The sequence below is a fragment of the Nesoenas mayeri genome, assembly GCF_963082525.1.
Source record: "Nesoenas mayeri genome assembly, chromosome: 15".
Lineage (NCBI taxonomy): Eukaryota > Metazoa > Chordata > Aves > Columbiformes > Columbidae > Nesoenas > Nesoenas mayeri.
In genome coordinates this window covers 4,834,716-4,851,245 of record NC_137559.1, presented here as the reverse complement: position 1 = coordinate 4,851,245, position 16,530 = coordinate 4,834,716, and the positions used below count along the sequence as shown (strand labels likewise).

The following is a 16,530-nucleotide window of genomic DNA, read 5'->3' as shown; positions in this document are numbered from 1 at the left end:
TGTCCCTGCGATGCTGGGGGCAAGGGGAAGTTAATGACACACTGTAAGGTGAGATGGGTGGGTAACATCTCCCACCAGGGTTGTGAGAGCCCCAATGGAAAGCCCATAAGGCATGAACCAGCAGATGTCTGCATGGCAACAGGGTTTCCGAGCTTCCACACCTGCATCCAAGCCAGAGGAATGGCTGAGTGCTGCTCTGGGCACCATAGCAGTGATCCTCGCCATCCCCACAGGCACCAGGGTACCAGCACTGGGCCCAGCGTTTGTGAAGAAGGAAAGTTTTCTGGAAAGCAAATTAAGAAACAAGTGGTCTCTCAGTTCACTTATACTGTGGAAAGCATACACAATACATCCAGCATTCCCTGCCCAGGACCTCTTTGCAACATACATGGGTTAAAACAGATGAAAGTGAATTTGATATCTGCATAAATATGCCAATTTTAGTCCTATTCTTTATCACAGGACAGCACCCATAACAAAAGTTGTGTCCTTTGACAGTCATCCTGCACAGCTCCAGGAGGATAAAGCTCTTGATTCCCCTTTTGAGTAAATAAACAAGCACCGTGTTTCCCACCAACTGGGGAACTAGAACCTGTGGTTTAAATTCTCCTTTTGCAGTATGCCTAGCAGCATTTTATGGATCAGAATTTTAGCACTTAGCATAAAGATACAGATCAGGTTCTTTCTACCACAGGTTTTCTAACAAAAAGCAATTAAACTTAATTATTCCTGGAGCACATGGTGCATTGGAACACCCCAGAAGTTGCTTCTGTCTGTACCGGCCTTACCGCAAAAGAGGAAGAAAAGCCACCAGACTGCCAGGACTGCTCACCAAACCTGCCTGCAAAAGGACAACATCCAGATTCATATTTTGAAAGCGCAGTTTCTGCTTTTATGAGCTGTATTTTCCATTTTAAATATCCACATGCCAGCATTTCCCCCTGTGTTTCACAACACTTGCTCATTGCTTCTTGCATTCCAACACTTCATCAATTGTCTTTTTTTCTCCTGTTTTGACAGACTCTGAGCTGGGGAAGGAGAAGCAATTTAACCAGGGAAGGAAAACAATTTAACCAGGAGCTGCCAGATGCAGAGCACTCGCACAAAGCAAAGACAGATGTTTGAAATCGGTGAGCAGAGGGGCCATGAGCCTGTTCATACCCTTCCAGAGATGCAGCAGTGATTCCCTGCCTTTCGTAGAGTATATTCTGAATTACACTTCCCTGTAATAAAATAGACCTTTCCTATCACATTGCCACCCCCACCCTTCTCAGTCTGTTATTTTTCTGCTTACATGCTGGTGCTTCTACAGTTGATTTCAGGGTCGTTGACCTTAGCGGGTTCTTCTTTTGGTTTTGGGGTTTTTTAGACAAAGGGGAAGGGAGTTTTGAGCTTTTTGTCAGCCTCTTCACAGAGCAGCAGAGATTTCTCTTAGCATCAGTGTTCATCACAGGATTTCACTATGGGCTGGTATGACAAAGCACTTTAAAGCTAGAAACAACACATGGTGAAGCACTGACCCACAATGGAATTCGCTGCCATCCCCAGAAGCATTTTTCAATACCCTAGGGCACCCAGAATTTGCTGACTATTTGATTCGTGCTGCCCCGAATTCCTGACATTGCTTAAGCAAACCACAGGACCAGGAACTAAAAGATTCTGTCTTCAGATCCTTTTTATAGGGCTACAGCTTTTGTTTTCTTAGAGCAAATAAAACTAATTCCTGCCTCTGTCTTCCTAGTCGCAGGAATGAAAGTTTAAATCTTGGCTCCCAAGGGAGAGGGATTGGTTAATTTTGCACTATGCTATCCAAGTGCGAAGAGTTTAACAAGTAGTTTCTCCAAAATGAGCACCCGGGTTTTATTTAATTTGTGTTCATTTAATTAACAGTCATCTAAGGAATTCTGAAAAACTGCTGAGTGTGAATACACTGGCTCACAGGATTTGTGGTTCCTAATCCAGATGCAACCCTGGCAAGCAAGGATGTGCAGAAATAAAAACCCCACACCTAGCCCAGCCAAGGTGAAGGGCACTGCTCACCAGTGCTTGGCCAGACAGCAGCTGCATCCATCACCTGAGAGAAGACAAATGCTACTATCACCCAGTCTCCTGAGCTCCATCCATCACTGCTCAGCCAGGTTGGATTTTTTTTTTTAAAGGTGGATGTTAAAACTCACCTACCAAATGCCTTGACAGTGAGAATTAGCAGACATGGTACACAAAAAAAAACCCCACAACATTTTGATTTAATCCTAATGGAGCCCTGTGAATAGGTTTGGTCTCTCCCAATGGTTGGTCCTACAAGGCATCCCAAAAGCATCCTCCACCCTGCACGGCCCCTCTGAGCCCACCGGCAGGTTCTGCGGCACACAGGCACCTCCACAGTGAGCACAGCCACAGGGCTACCACCTCCCTGCTCCCTCCCTCCAGCTCTGCTGCCTAGGGAGAAACTGCATCTCATTTCCAGAAGGTGCTGGCTTGGAAGGTACTCAGCTAGGGAGGCAAAACTCAAAGTGGCTAGAAATGTATTTCTGAATCAAGCAAGGAGGAATAATTTTATAACTTCTTAGGAGAGATCTGGAAAATAGCATCCTTCACATCTGGGAACAAAAGTGCCTGAAAAAAGGTTGCAGAGCACACATCTTTTCTATGTGAAGGTCTATGTAAGCAGATAGAACTCTTCCTTATAGTCATATTTTTTAATCAAATACTACTGCCTAGCCGTGGCTTGACCATCTGCAGGGAATAAGCACTGACTCATTTTGCTGCAGTCCTGTTCCTCCTGAGTCATGGAACTTTGACTGAAAGCCTCAGTGAGTCCAGTTTGCTTTCCTGTTTCTAATCATGCTGTCCATCCATTCCAGGTCAATCTGCAATGATTAACAGAGCTGCCGCACCAGCTTCAGCACAGGGTTATCTCCAACCAGCCTTCAGACAAAAAGACAAGAGGCTTGTTGGAATACCCAGTGTTTAACAGGTCACTGCACAAACATCTCAAGCTGGATGAGAGGGCGAGGATTTGAACAAACACTGCACTCAGATGAGAACCAGCAGTAGCGCCTTTTGCTTTGCCCACAGATTCTCTTTGCTGCGTTTGTGTGCAGTTCCAGCCTGCAAAGTCCACGTAACATCCAGTTGACATCCATCACCTTCTCTTTACAGATGTGTTTGCACTTTGATTCACCTTTAGAGAAAAGCAGTTGAGCTGGACAGTAAAGTCATGTCATTTTAGGGAATTTAAACAGCTACACAGTCAGCACCAAACACACCATTCCTCTTCGTCCTAACTACTGGGTCCTGGCATGACTTGGCATTTATTGCACCAAGCTACAGCTCCACAGCCACAGAAGGAACAAGCTCATGTTGTGCCCTGCACAGGCACTTGGCAAACATACAGGAAGGGCTTGAGTTAGTCACTGGTCACTGTAAAACAGGCTTGCAAATTAAAGCAGAATTTAGTACAGGAGAAAAGATCCTGTGCTTTACATACACAGCTGCACAGAGAGAGACTGGGGAGTGTAACAAAAGATTTGGTAGCAACCCTGCCCTGTACAGCTGAGCAGAAACTGGGAGAGGAGCAGGGAAGGACTGAAGTGTGACCAGCAAAGAGCAGCCTGTTCCCAGTCTGGCACCAGGACAGACCCCGGATCAGCACTGGGAGATGAACTGTGCTGGGTGGGACACTCACCCCCTGCTACACCAAGAACAGGCCAGGAGACCTGGGTGAGGATTGGCCATTACCAATACCTCCCCTTCACAGAGAAACCTTTAACCAATATCAGTCCTTTAAGTGCCATGTTGTTTCCTGCCTGATTTCAGCAAGCTCTGGAAGAGGTTCTGCTGTAAGACCTCTGGGCACTACCTTTTACTTGACCGTATCTAACTAGTCCATTCCCCAAGATCCAGAGTAGAACATTTAAAAATGTTACTCACCCGGGAAGCTTCACCAGAGCAAAGGCCTAGGGACTACTGGGTTTCACAAGGGCTTTTATTGTCTCATTAAGTGCTCCTTAATGAGAACTTCATCACCAGCTGCAGTGTCCCTCCCATTCATTTGCACCCGCCATCATGCCGCTGGTACTTTCAAGGCTGTCTTAGCTCCCACACCCCCTCCTCCCTCTTTCTTCTCAACTGTTCTGAGCCCATTGCTACTTCCATGTCCCAAAGAGAAAATACCTTTTCCTCGAGCACCGCTTGCCACAGCCTCCTTGGCTGTTTTTTTCCCTGATGTCGCTGCAGCTTCTCCCAGCTGCAGTCACCTGCCGTACTTTCTCCTCCAAAGCAAGGCAATGGCAGGTCTTGTTGAGATTTCTGACTTACATGCTTACTAAAACAGGGTAGAACTGCCGGGCAGAGCAATAATCCATGGCTGTTGAAGACCTACTGTGTGCTGAAAATCACCCCAAGCTTTAACCACTTGAGATTCTTGATACATCTTTGTCTGAGATCCTGTCTTCATTACAAAAGTAGGTGTGTCACAAAACCCAGTTACACCATGGTTGTCCTTCAGCGTGATTAAAACACCCCAGTTATGTTCTCTTGCACTAAAGGTATAAGAACATCCTGCTAGACCCTAATCTGACCAAAACTGAAACGCTGGTGCAGTGCCACTTTGGCCTTTGATTAAATCAGGACAGGACATGACCAGGCTGTAATTGGATTCTGCCAGTTCTTTTTTCAGCATACAGAGGTCTATCGTCGCTCACCTGAACTGGCCCCATTACATAATTCATCCCATCTACACCAGCTAATGAAGCATCACTATCCCTTGCTCCCATCCTTCGAGGGCAGCTCTGAACCACAGTGCAGTTTCTGCACTCCGAAGACCCAGCCAAAACCTTTAGCCAAAAATAACCTGCTGAGTCTTTCAGAGCTCTTCACCAACATCTTTTGGTGATTCCATATTTACCTTGCCCACCCCCAAGGTACTAATGACCTAATCAGACTCCTCACCGGGGTCAGCTAATTCATTACCAAAAGCTCTACCGAAACTTATTCTCCTATCAAAGCTTATTCTCCTTGCACAGCTCCCTGTGCACAGCCTGAGCCCTGCAGGTCCCAGTGGCTCTGCCCATCCCTGCTCGCTGTTTGTACGAGGAGGCTGCCGGATCGGCCCCTCTGTGGGACCAATGGGGCCTCACGCCCGTGGGGCAGCGGCTTCAGCGTCTTTCTCAATAACTGCAAATACTGGGAGGGTTCAGGCTGTTCCACCCACCCGATCGCATTGGAAAGAGCCTTGAGAGCAAAGCTGCGTCAGAGGGGGACACAGCTGCCAAAAAAGTGGTTTGACCTCTTTGGATTGTTTGCATGCCTTTGGAAAAAAATTCCCCCCTTTTTTTGTTCATTCAAGCTTTTCTAGATAGGCATGTGACAAACATAAGTATCAGAGAGAATGAACAGCTTGCTGCCTAGTTGGGAATGTGGGACTATCACAATTATCACTGTGATAATGAGATAGTCTGAATATGAGAGAACTCGATACAACGGGAGATTTATCTTGGAACCAGTCCCTTGGCACCTGACTCTGTATTGATGTCCACACAGTTTCTTATTGCACAAAGGCTGCGAATCAGCCCCGGAATGACAGACCCATCTCTATCTCAAGTGCGTCTGTTCCTGTGGATAAAACATTTGCTTCCCCCTTTTTGGGAAATGTTCTCAGGAACGTCTGTCTGCAACCTTTCTCAGTCCCTTCCCCATCACGCAGGGAGATTTTCAGCTTTGTAAAGACATGCTATTTTGCTTAGACATAATAATGTGACACACAGAGTGGAAGTGACTTCTGGGAGGGATATTGCAAGAGAGGTAACAGCTTGGTCTGGGTTCTGGATGGTGTTAGCCAGAGAGGGAAAGCGTGCTGGGCTTGGCTGGGATGCTTTGTAGGTTAGTTACCTACTGGTATTCCTGTGGTAATTCCTTAAATCACCCACACACTCTGCTTCATGTAAATCGTGTTGTCCCGTGAGAACCACGTACCTGCCTTGGAAGCCTGAATGACCCATAAAATTGCTTTCTTTCCTACTGCAACCAGGTCAATACTTCAAGTCCTGACCTTCAAGAGTGCCAGGGTGAGGAGAGAGGCGTGACAGGAGTCTGAGGCCTTGGTCCAACACTCTCAGAGCCTCTTGTCACAAGGAATTACGTGGCTCTGCAAACAAATAAGGCAAAGCAGAAAGAGCAAATGCTGGTCTGTACAACCTTGACACTGCAGTTTACCACCAGGAGCAAGTCAACAGCCCTGGAGTTGCAAGCTGCATAGCAAACATTGCAGTTTTATCTGGATGACAGGCAACAATTTGTGGCAAAGGGTAAATCTCTCCGTTCACTCATGCTTGACATATGGATGGTCTCATTACATTCCCTGTTCTCAGCGGGTTTATGCATGAATTTAAGGTTAAGTACATGCATGTCTGTAGAATCACGACTTTTACTTAGTATCGCTTGGCCCAGCAGACCCATAATTAATCCCTAAATGTTCAAGTGACATTTCTCACTCGATAATGTCATCCACGCAGAATAGTGAGGTACATACCAATGCATACGTTCAAACCTGGGAGTCAGAGATTTTCCAGCCCTCAGAGCAATGAGGCTTCAAGGCAGCTTCCTGGCAGGATGGATGGGACATTTTACAGGCAGATTGGGCTGGCCAGGAGAGGGAGGTGTGAGACACTCACCTGCTCCTTCAGCTGCTGTTCGCTTTTACATGACCAACATTTGGTACTATGAAAATTCAAGCAGTTTAGAGGCCGATCAAGCCTAGGAAGAAAACCCCCACCATCTTCATCTGAGCAGTGTGCAAATGAGAAACTTGATCAGACCCAGCTTAGCCACACTGGTTCTTCTTTCTTCTCCAAACTGCTGCTTTTTAAATGTACCAAAAAAATCTGAAACCCACCAATAAGCCAGAACTGTAGGCTGGCAATCAGAGCCACATGGACAGGGCGCCCCAGCAAGTCCTCACACCCAGGTCAAGCCCTGTCTACTTCAGTCATGAAAGCTGCTGCTAATGCCAGTGGTTTCCAAATTCTGAGTATTTAACCTTTTTATCTAGTTGTTTTATTACCGAAGATGGGAATGCTCAGTCAGATTGGATCAACAAGAGTTTTATCCCACAGGCAATACAACAGGCTGGGTACATTTTACATAACTTTAATGGGGTTTAATATTCATTCACTAACAGTAGAAAATGTCAGATTTCTGCTATTTAAGGGCCGGAAACATGTCAAACACACACACAGACAAGCTTTGCTCAGAAACTGCATGTCAAACCTGAGTAAGTGGAGCACAACCACTAAGCTGTCCTGACACATCTGGGGAATGAAAAGATGAGTGCCCTACTAGCTATTGGAGACCCTACAAAAATACACACGGCCATTTCATTTAACCCTCTTTCTTTAAAATATGTATGATGGACCATAGGGGATGGAAAATGCAGAGGGAAACAAGGCAGCCAAAGAAGCGGCACAAGGAGCAAAATGTACTTTGACTTTCCCACCTTGCTGCCGCTCCACATGGTTGTTTAATTCCTATAGTATATTAAGTCATAGTAGGTTTGAGATACCCCCAAAATGTCAAATCACTCTTTGTTAGCATGCACAGCCCTTTGCAGCTCCCAGCCCTGCGATTATAGCTCTGAAATGAGGGGAAATTGGAAAGAAAAAAAACACGAACTGCCTTCTCCACACCAGCGCCCGCTCAGCCCCTCGGGACCTCCGCTTCCGAAGCAGACCTGGACTTTCTCCTGCTGGCCAGGCTGCCCAGGACCGACTCCTCGCTGAAGGCCCCTTCGAAGGTCGACAGGATGGACTGGCGAAACTTCTCCTTAAAATCTGGCCCCACAAATACGTACAGGATGGGGTTGATGCAGCTGTTGAAGAAAGCAAGGCTGGAAACCAAGGGGATCCCAATGTAAAGAGCCATTTTCATCTCGTGACTGGAAGAGTTTTTGGATATTTCCAGCAAGGAGAAGACATGATAGGGGAAATAACAGAGGAAAAATGAGACTGTGACAGCAATAATAATTCTGTATGGCTTTGCCGAGTTGGCTAACTGCCGCCTTTTCAGCTTGACAGCAACGATGCTGTAGCAGATGAGAATCACTGTGAAAGGGATGAGGAACCCACATAAGAATCGCGTGATGATCATTGCTTTGTGCCGCATCCTCCACAGCTTCTGTGTAGCCTCGGACGTGTAGTCACCAGACAGTGCAAAATTATTATAGCAGCTGGTGATGTTCCTGGAACTTACCACGGTGTCCCGAAAAACGAGGTATGGGGAGCTGAGGAGAAGAGCCAAGACCCACGTCCCCAGTGCGATCCTGGCCGCCAGCTCCGGATTCCTGCGGTTGTGAGACCAGACGGGAAAGGCCACGGAAACACAGCGGTCCATGCTGATGACCGTCAGGAGAAAGACGCTGGCAAACATGTTGAGGAACGCCATGGTGCTGTTCAACTTGCACAAGAGCTTCCCAAATGGCCAGTGGAAGTCCATGGCGGTGTAGGCGATGCTGAGGGGCAGGAAAAAGGTGAAGATGAAGTCAGCGATGGCCAAGTTGAGGAACCAGACGGAGTTCACCGTCTTCTTCATCTTGAAGCCTGCGATCCAGATGACAAGGCCGTTCCCTGTCACCCCCAGCAGACAGGCAATGCTGTACACCACCATGGAGAGGACATGCATGCTCTTCTGGAGGCCGGAGTAGTAGTCATGGGTGGTGGCGTTCTCAGACGGCGCAGTGGGGGAAGCAGCAGAGAAGGGTGAAGGGGAAGAAGAGACACTCTCCATCACCAGCAAGCCGGAGTCCTGAAATTGTAACAACACACACCGCTGTCATCTGCTGCCCTGCGGCTCAGGGGAGGTGAAAATCTTTTGCTAGCAATTGTACATAAATGTATATGCAAAGCCAGATTATATACTTAAAATATATCATTAATATAAAGTCCTTCTCTATAGCATCTGCATGTCACAGAGACCACTGCGACCAGAGAAAGCTGGTTTGGCTGCTGGTGTCGGTGTCACAAACCACCTCTATAAACGGCCTCCAGCAGCAACCCGAGATGGGCCAGCAGCAGAACCATGGAAACCCAAATCCCTCTGCTGTGACGAGTCTTCTTCAGATGACCAACGACAAATTAACAGACCAAAAACCATGTAGATTAAGTACAAAGACTGTTCCTTCAACACATACCTTGCAGGGAGGTGCACTGACAGCAGAACAGTACCAGAGGAGGATTCTGCTGTAACTGTCAGCCCGTTACCCACTAAACACCCTCCTGGTCACCCTTGGATTCCCCTCGCCCCCTGCCCACCCCACCACCCGCCTCGACTCACCGCCATGCTCCGTCGCCACTCTGTCCGCAGCGGGTGGTCTCGTCCCTGACTCCCCTCTCCAGTGGGTGACTCACCCTGCTTTCTTCCATTTTCCCCTGGCTTGGGATCACGAGGAATTTAGTTGGATTCCTCATTCCCTAATCTTGTTCCTCAATTTGTGGTGCATTAATTTAACCCCCAAAGCCCCAGCAGTCGCAGGCTCCCTCAGGCTGGTTGGCCAAGCCCATCCCCTAACTCAGACTCGAAGCACAAGGAAAACTTGGCCCCTCTCCTCCCTACACCACTCGTCCCCCCAGGCAGTTTCCTTCCCCCGGAGCAGCAGGGAGCACCGGGACCCCGGCCCAGCTCCGGGGGGATAGGGCGGACTCTGCTCCCCACGGCAGAGGCACCACGCCGGTGCTGCCAGCCCATGCCGTGGCCTCGCACGCCTGCTCGTCTTGAGACATGGCCGCGGGCAGCAGCCCGGCCGCGGAGGGGGTCTCCCGTCCTCCGGATCACGGGGAAGGCGAGGGGCACCCCCGGATCGCGAGGCGCTGGGAACACCCCAGAGTTGGGGGAGAGGCCCCCGCGCCAGGCGGGACCGGGTCTCCAGGGTGAGGGCAGAGGGATGACATCACCGGAGCCCCTGGGTGACGACAGAGCGGTGACGCCAGCGGAGCCCCCAGCCGCCCCGCCCTGGCCAAGGTCACCCACGCCCCGGCACACACGTGCTGGCAGCGCCGCCGGCCCCGCCTCCGCACGGGCCAATAGGACGCGGGGCGGTGGAGAGACGCAGCGCTGATTGGCCCTGATGCTTCCGGAACACTTTCCGCGCTGCCGACCCACTGCGGACGAACGAGACGCTGATTGGTCGAGGAGCGGAGGGGCGTGTCTGAGCGGTCTATGCCAGGCGCGCGGGTTCCCGCGCGGTGGCGGAACGGGACCGGGACCGCGACAGGGCCGAGCCGAGCCGGGCACTGTGCTGCGTGGTGAGAGCCGGGCGGGCAGCGCTGTTGCTCACCAGCGGTGTCCGGGCGCGGGGAGCGCATCAGCGGGAGCTTCTCGGGGTAGTGGGTGGGGATGGAACTGGGTACGGGGAATGCAGACCCAGTTGGGGATGGAATATCAAGGCTGGGGTTCATCCCTGCTCCACGTGAACTGCCCGGGCCGGACCAGTGTCCTAACATGAGGGTGGAAATGGGGGTGCTAGGTGGGGATCGGGGAGCTCTGTACCCTGGAGCGTTCTGCAGGTGTCGCAGGGTGCAAGTACTGCTGTGATCTGCTTGGCAGGGATACGCTGGACCAGGTCGCTCAGCTCAAAGGCAGAGCGGTGCACCCTGCCCTTTCCCTCGCAGTGTTTTCCCCAGCCCAGCTTTTCTGACTGCGGGGACTCCCTCTCCACCAACCCCAGACTCGGGGAAGAAAGGCGGCCGAGCATCCCTGCCCAGCAAGGGCAGAGTGCAGCAGCCCCACACTGAACAAACTTCAGCAGTCTGACACGAGCAAACTAAGTGCAATTGCTCAACGACCTGCTCATGGCCCTTGACTGGCCTTGCAGGGTTAATGGATAAAGAGATGCATTGTTTTCTGCCAGGGCAGAAGCTGGGCTGTCATGCCTGCCCAGGAACTTGTGCTCTGCATTGTAATGTGAGCAGCGGTTCCCTCTCAGGGCCCAGCTCCACAAGCTATGTTTGCTTCAGTTAGAGTCTGGGGCCAGACTCCAACCCGCTGTGGGTTTGCTCTCATGGGTCTACACAAGAAAGTAGCTGAGAGATAACATAATGCACTTTAAAAACTTAGGTCTGTAGGTGTGAGCACTTCACTGCCTTTGAAATTAAACAGTTTTAATAAGACACTCTTGTGTCTATGAGGGTGTCTGCTACCGTTTCCTAGAAGCCCTAAGACTCGCGGGTTTATGGGAGCAAGAGGGAAAGTAATTGCTCGCGTTGCTGATCTGGTTTGGTCCATGCACAGGTTGACCATGTCCCCAGGTGTCTGTCCAGGTGCTGTGGAGCAGTGATGGGAGAGTATCAGAAATTATCAAAGCATTATAATTAATGAACTAGTCTTAAATCAGCAGGGAAGCCTATTTGTTTTCCTTACCCAGCAGCAGGTCCCAGCCCATAGCCGGTCCCTCTGTGTTTCTGGGGAAGATGTGGGGTGGGAGCAGATGGAGTGCAGCACAGGGGTACTCAGCCCCACTGCCATCCCAGCTCATCCCACAACGCCCCCTCTCCACTGGCAGGTGACATCGGACTCAGAGGAGGATGGAAAACTCAACGCAGAGCGATGGGGACCTCCTCAGTGCGGAGCTCTGGGCCTCCCATAACAGGGTGATGATGGAGCCGCTCGAGAGCAATGATCCGGAGGTGAGATCCCCGTCCTGGCCCTTGCCCGGCAGCCACTTCCTTCATCCCCCAGACAGCCACAGGTATTCTGTGCTCCTTGAGCCAGGGATGGGGCAGGGAGACAGTCCAAGGCTGAGCTGGTGGGACCCATCCATCCTCCATGCCCTCTCTACCTGCAGTGAGAGGTGGAGGGGGCGGGCATCCTCCAACATGGCTATAACTTTGCATCTATGGCTCTTATCCTCGGCTGGAAGCTCTAATGTCCACACCAGAGCAGCCAGCCCACCAGGCCACGTGGCAATTGCCCTTGACTCTTGAGCCCAAATGACACCTGAATTATCTGGCAGGTAGAAACCAAAAACATGGCCTGTAACTGGACACAGGAACTGTTTGGGATTGGCTGTACTGAGAAGGGATCTCCCCTCCTTTCTCCAGCACCTTTCTAGATACCTCTCCATGACCCATCCCCTCTGAGGGTGCATCCCATACAGTGGAGTCAGCACGGGTGAAGCTGTTTCTCTCCCCTCCCAAAGGTGCATAACATCATCAAGAAGGAGAAGCAGCGGCAGAGGCTGGGGCTGGAGTTAATTGCATCGGAGAACTTTGCGAGCCGAGCGGTCCTGGAGGCCCTGGGATCCTGCATGAACAACAAATACTCCGAGGGTTACCCAGGACAGAGGTAGGGGCTGGGGCCGAGTCCCACCCAACCCAAACCCTTGCAGGGAGGGAGAGGAACCACCCACGGTGCCAGACATCACCTCTGGGAAGGAAGCGGCATTCTGGTGCTGGCATCTGACCCTCTGGTCCTTGGCCACACATGGGACAATCTCAGCAGGTCACATCTGCTGCAGCTGCTGTCCTGGTGGCTGTCACAGCCACGGCATCATTGGGTCCTTGGTCACGGGGTTTGGTTTAACTGCTGCCCCATCCTTTACTGGCAGGTACTACGGTGGGACGGAGTTCGTAGACGAGCTGGAAAGGCTGTGCCAGAAGCGAGCCCTGCAGGTATATGGGCTCGACCCTCAGAAGTGGGGTGTCAATGTCCAGCCCTACTCAGGTAACAGGATGCTCAGGAGAGCCCAGCTGGCTGCACTGACATGTCCCTGGCACCCGTAACAAGCCCGGTGTGCTCTCGTTGCAGGGTCACCGGCGAACTTTGCTGTGTACACGGCTCTGGTGGAGCCCCATGGCAGGATCATGGGGCTGGACCTGCCCGACGGAGGCCACCTCACCCATGGGTTCATGACAGACAAGAAGAAGATCTCTGCCACCTCTGTCTTCTTCGAGTCCATGCCCTACAAGGTACAGAGAGCTGCTCCAGCCAGAGCCAGGATGCTGTTGTCATAAGTGTTCATGCCTCTTAAAGTTAAAGGTGCCAGTGTCAGGCTCTTGGCACCCTCTCCTGCAGCACAGCACTGTGGCTGACCTTCACCCATACCAAGGTGGCTGAACCTTCCTCTTCCTCCCTTCATTGAATCACCATCCCTAGAGAGGTTTAACAGATGTGGAGATGAGGTTCATAGGGGCATGGTTTAGTGACAGCGTTGGGTGAGCAGCTGGACTCGATGATCTTAAAGATCTCTTCCAACCAAACTGATTCTATGATTCCTCTCCCAGGTCAACCCCAAGACCGGTTACATCGACTATGACCGGCTGGAGGAGAACGCTCGCCTCTTCCACCCCAAGCTGATCATAGCAGGTGAGGATCAAACCCTTACTGACCTCCTTGGGGACACCCCTGAGTGGGGGTGGCTCCCCAAAGCCAGTAGCACCCTGGTAACCCCACAGATGCTGCAGTGCCAGGAGGAGACCTCAAACACATCCACACTGGTGGAAGCTTAAGTGCTGTCCCCACCACAGGGCTGGACGCAGGGTTGTCCCAGGGTCCTTGAGCACCTGCTCCTCTCCCCTCCACATGCCACCTCCCTGCAGGTGTCAGCTGCTACTCACGCAACCTGGACTATGCCCGCATGCGGAAGATCGCCGACGCCAACAATGCGTACCTGCTGGCTGACATGGCCCACATCAGCGGGTTGGTGGCTGCCGGTGTCGTGCCGTCCCCCTTTGACCACTGCGATGTTGTCTCCACCACCACCCACAAGACCTTGCGGGGCTGTAGGGCCGGCATGATCTTCTACCGCAAAGGTACCTGACCTGGCCAGGGAACCAGGAGAAACGATCTCCCCAGGCTGTGGGGGCTGCAAGTTAAAGCTCCTTCCTCCTGCAGCTGGGAAGGAGGGAGGGCAGGTAAGTCTGGGGTCTCCTGGGAGCATCTGAGGAGCTTCCCAGTGCCAACCATGGCCCAGGTTTGAGGAGGAACAGCTGCAATCTCTGTTCTGAGAGGCCAGGGGGTGAAAGCTCACGGGAGAAGGATGTGAGTGACCCCGCTCTCCCGTCCCGCAGGCACCCGCAGCGTGGACCCCAAGACGGGCAAGGAAACACTCTACAACCTGGAGAGCCTCATCAACCAGGCGGTTTTCCCCGGGCTGCAGGGAGGCCCGCACAACCACGCCATCGCAGGTACGCAGCCAGGCTGGCCACGAGCTCCAGGATGGCAAAGGGAGATGGCAAAGGGAGATGGCAAAGGTGTCTTGGCTGCCCTCTGACCCCCAGCAGCAGTTTGGGGGTTGCAGAAGTCCTGAGGGGTTCACAGTCTGCAAATACTGCCCCAAGGAGCAGCCAGGCTGATCCAGCATTGCCTGAGGAGCAACCAGGCTGGTCCCATCTCCTGCCTTGTAGCTCATGGTGATGCCACCAGCCTGGTTCAGGGAACTGTGCATCAGTTTGCTCAGCTTCCAGGATGGTTCTGCTGGTGGTGCCACACGTCCCTGCCAGCTCTCCTGCTGGAGTCCCCAAAACCTCACCCTGCTCCACGTTCCCTCTGCAGGGATTGCCGTGGCGCTGCGCCAGGCCATGACGCCAGAGTTCAAGGCTTACCAGCAGCAGGTGGTGGCCAACTGCAAAGCGCTCTCGGCCGCGCTGATTGAGCTGGGATACGACATCGTCACGGGTGAGGACAGGTCTCAGCGGTGGGATGGGGCTGATCCCCACGTGTGGCCCAGAGTCCGAGCCAGATGATGACAGCAGCGTGTGCGCTGCCGTGACGGACAGGGCTCTGACGTCGCAATTCCTCAACCTCCACAAAACCATTTTGAAGCAGCCCTCTTTCCCAAGGGCAGGCATCCCTTCTGCCCCCGAAACCTGGTGCAATCCCAAGCCCTTTTTTGCAGCTTTTACCCCAGTCCTGCGTCCCCACCAACTCGCCGTCTCTTTACAGGGGGCTCCAACAACCACATGATTCTCCTGGACCTGCGCAGCAGAGGCACGGACGGCGGCCGGGCCGAGCGCGTGCTGGAGATCTGCTCCATTGCCTGCAACAAGAACACGTGCCCTGGTGAGAGGTCCCACCAGCTTCTGCCCTCCGTGGTGGGGATCTCCCGTGGCCCATGCAGCACTTCTGCAGGGCTACCAGCTCCCAGTCCACCCTGCATACTGGGAACCAGGCTGAAGTCCCGTGCGTGGTGGTTTTGGTACTGGGTTTTGTGATGCATGACTTGTCCTGGTGCAGGTGATGTCAGTGCCCTGCGCCCCAGCGGCTTGCGGTTTGGGACACCGGCTCTCACCTCCCGCGGCTTTCGGCAGGACGATTTCCGCATGGTGGCTCAGTACATCCACAGAGGTGAGGCCGCGGCCGGGCTCACGGGCAGGGACCTGCAGGGCTGAGTCTCAGCTCCAGCAGCAGCTCTGGGGCTGGGGCAGCTCCTCTGGGAGAGGAGGCACAAGTTGGGTGGCTGTTGCAGCAGCTGGCAAGGGAAAACACACACCAGTGTGAGAACAAGTGTCATGGGAAGCGGCTGAGGGACCTGGGGGGTTCAGCTGGAGAACAGGAGCTGAGGGGAGACCTTCTGATCTCTGAACTGCCTGAAAGGAGCTTGGAGCCAGGGGGGTCGGGCTCTGCTCCCCAGGAACAAGCGCCAGGAGCAGAGGAAACGGCCTCAAGTTGCGCCAGGGGAGGTTGAGGTTGGATCTGGGGAACAATTTCTTCCCCAAAGGGCTGTTGGGCATTGGAACAGGCTGCCCAGGGCAGTGTTGGAGTCACCATCCCTGGAGGGTTGAACAGACGGAGATGAGGTTCTCAGGGACATGGGGTAGTGCCAGGGGTCGGGTAATGGTTGGACTTGATCTGGAGGGTCTTTTCCAACTGAAATGATTCTGTGATTCTAAGTGAGGAGTAACTGTCCAACATGCACATCTGGATGTGGGGGAGGACATCTGGCCACAGCTGGGACCAGCCAAACCCTCCCCACTGCACAGGCTGAGAGCCCAGATTAGAACTGTACCTTCCGCAGTGTTGTTCCAGTTGTTCTCAGTGCACTGTTTTCCTGGGGCAGCGAGTCTCTTGCACCCCACATGTCTCGGGAGCAGCCCCAGTGCTGCTGTGGGGTGTGTGGGGCTGCCAGAACCACGGGATGCGGCAGCCGTGGGTGCAGGCGCAAGGGGTGAGTGACATCTCCATCCCCACAGGGATCGAGCTGACACTGCGCGTGCAGAAGGACATGAGCCCCAAGGCCACGCTGAAGGAATTCAAGGAGAAACTGGAGGAGGAGAAATACCAAGGGGAGCTGAAAGCACTGAAGGAAGAGGTCGAAGCCTTCGCAGGGACCTTCCCGCTCCCAGGGCTGCCTGTGCTGTGACGGGAGGCACCGGCGCTGCAGCCACGACCATGCCTGGGATTACCACATGCTCGCAGCCCCAAACCAAGAGCAGCACCCCAGTGCCTCCTCCCAGCACATCCCAGCTGGCACTGGCTGCAGCAGCTCCTTCCTCACCTCTCCCCTCCCGTCTGGGGCATAGGAGCCTCTGAGCGCAGCCTCTG

At 52.7% G+C, this 16,530-nt stretch overlaps 2 protein-coding genes across 2 annotated transcripts; one reads left to right on the top strand and one right to left on the bottom strand.

Moving 5' to 3' along the window:
- Positions 1–7,551: 7,551 nt before the first annotated feature.
- Positions 7,552–8,784, bottom strand: LOC308046134 (chemerin-like receptor 1). The gene has a single exon (XM_080353829.1). It carries the CDS (start codon positions 8,779–8,781, stop codon positions 7,696–7,698), a length of 1,086 nt encoding a protein of 361 aa, XP_080209955.1. The 5' UTR covers positions 8,782–8,784; the 3' UTR covers positions 7,552–7,695.
- Positions 8,785–11,573: 2,789 nt separating this feature from the next.
- Positions 11,574–16,348, top strand: SHMT1 (serine hydroxymethyltransferase 1; the record flags this gene model as incomplete). Its single annotated transcript, XM_080354236.1, has 11 exons — positions 11,574–11,675; positions 12,188–12,333; positions 12,596–12,711; positions 12,796–12,956; positions 13,272–13,353; positions 13,587–13,799; positions 14,058–14,174; positions 14,542–14,664; positions 14,932–15,048; positions 15,223–15,333; positions 16,179–16,348. 11 exons carry the CDS (start codon positions 11,574–11,576, stop codon positions 16,346–16,348), a joined length of 1,458 nt encoding a protein of 485 aa, XP_080210362.1.
- Positions 16,349–16,530: the final 182 nt, after the last annotated feature.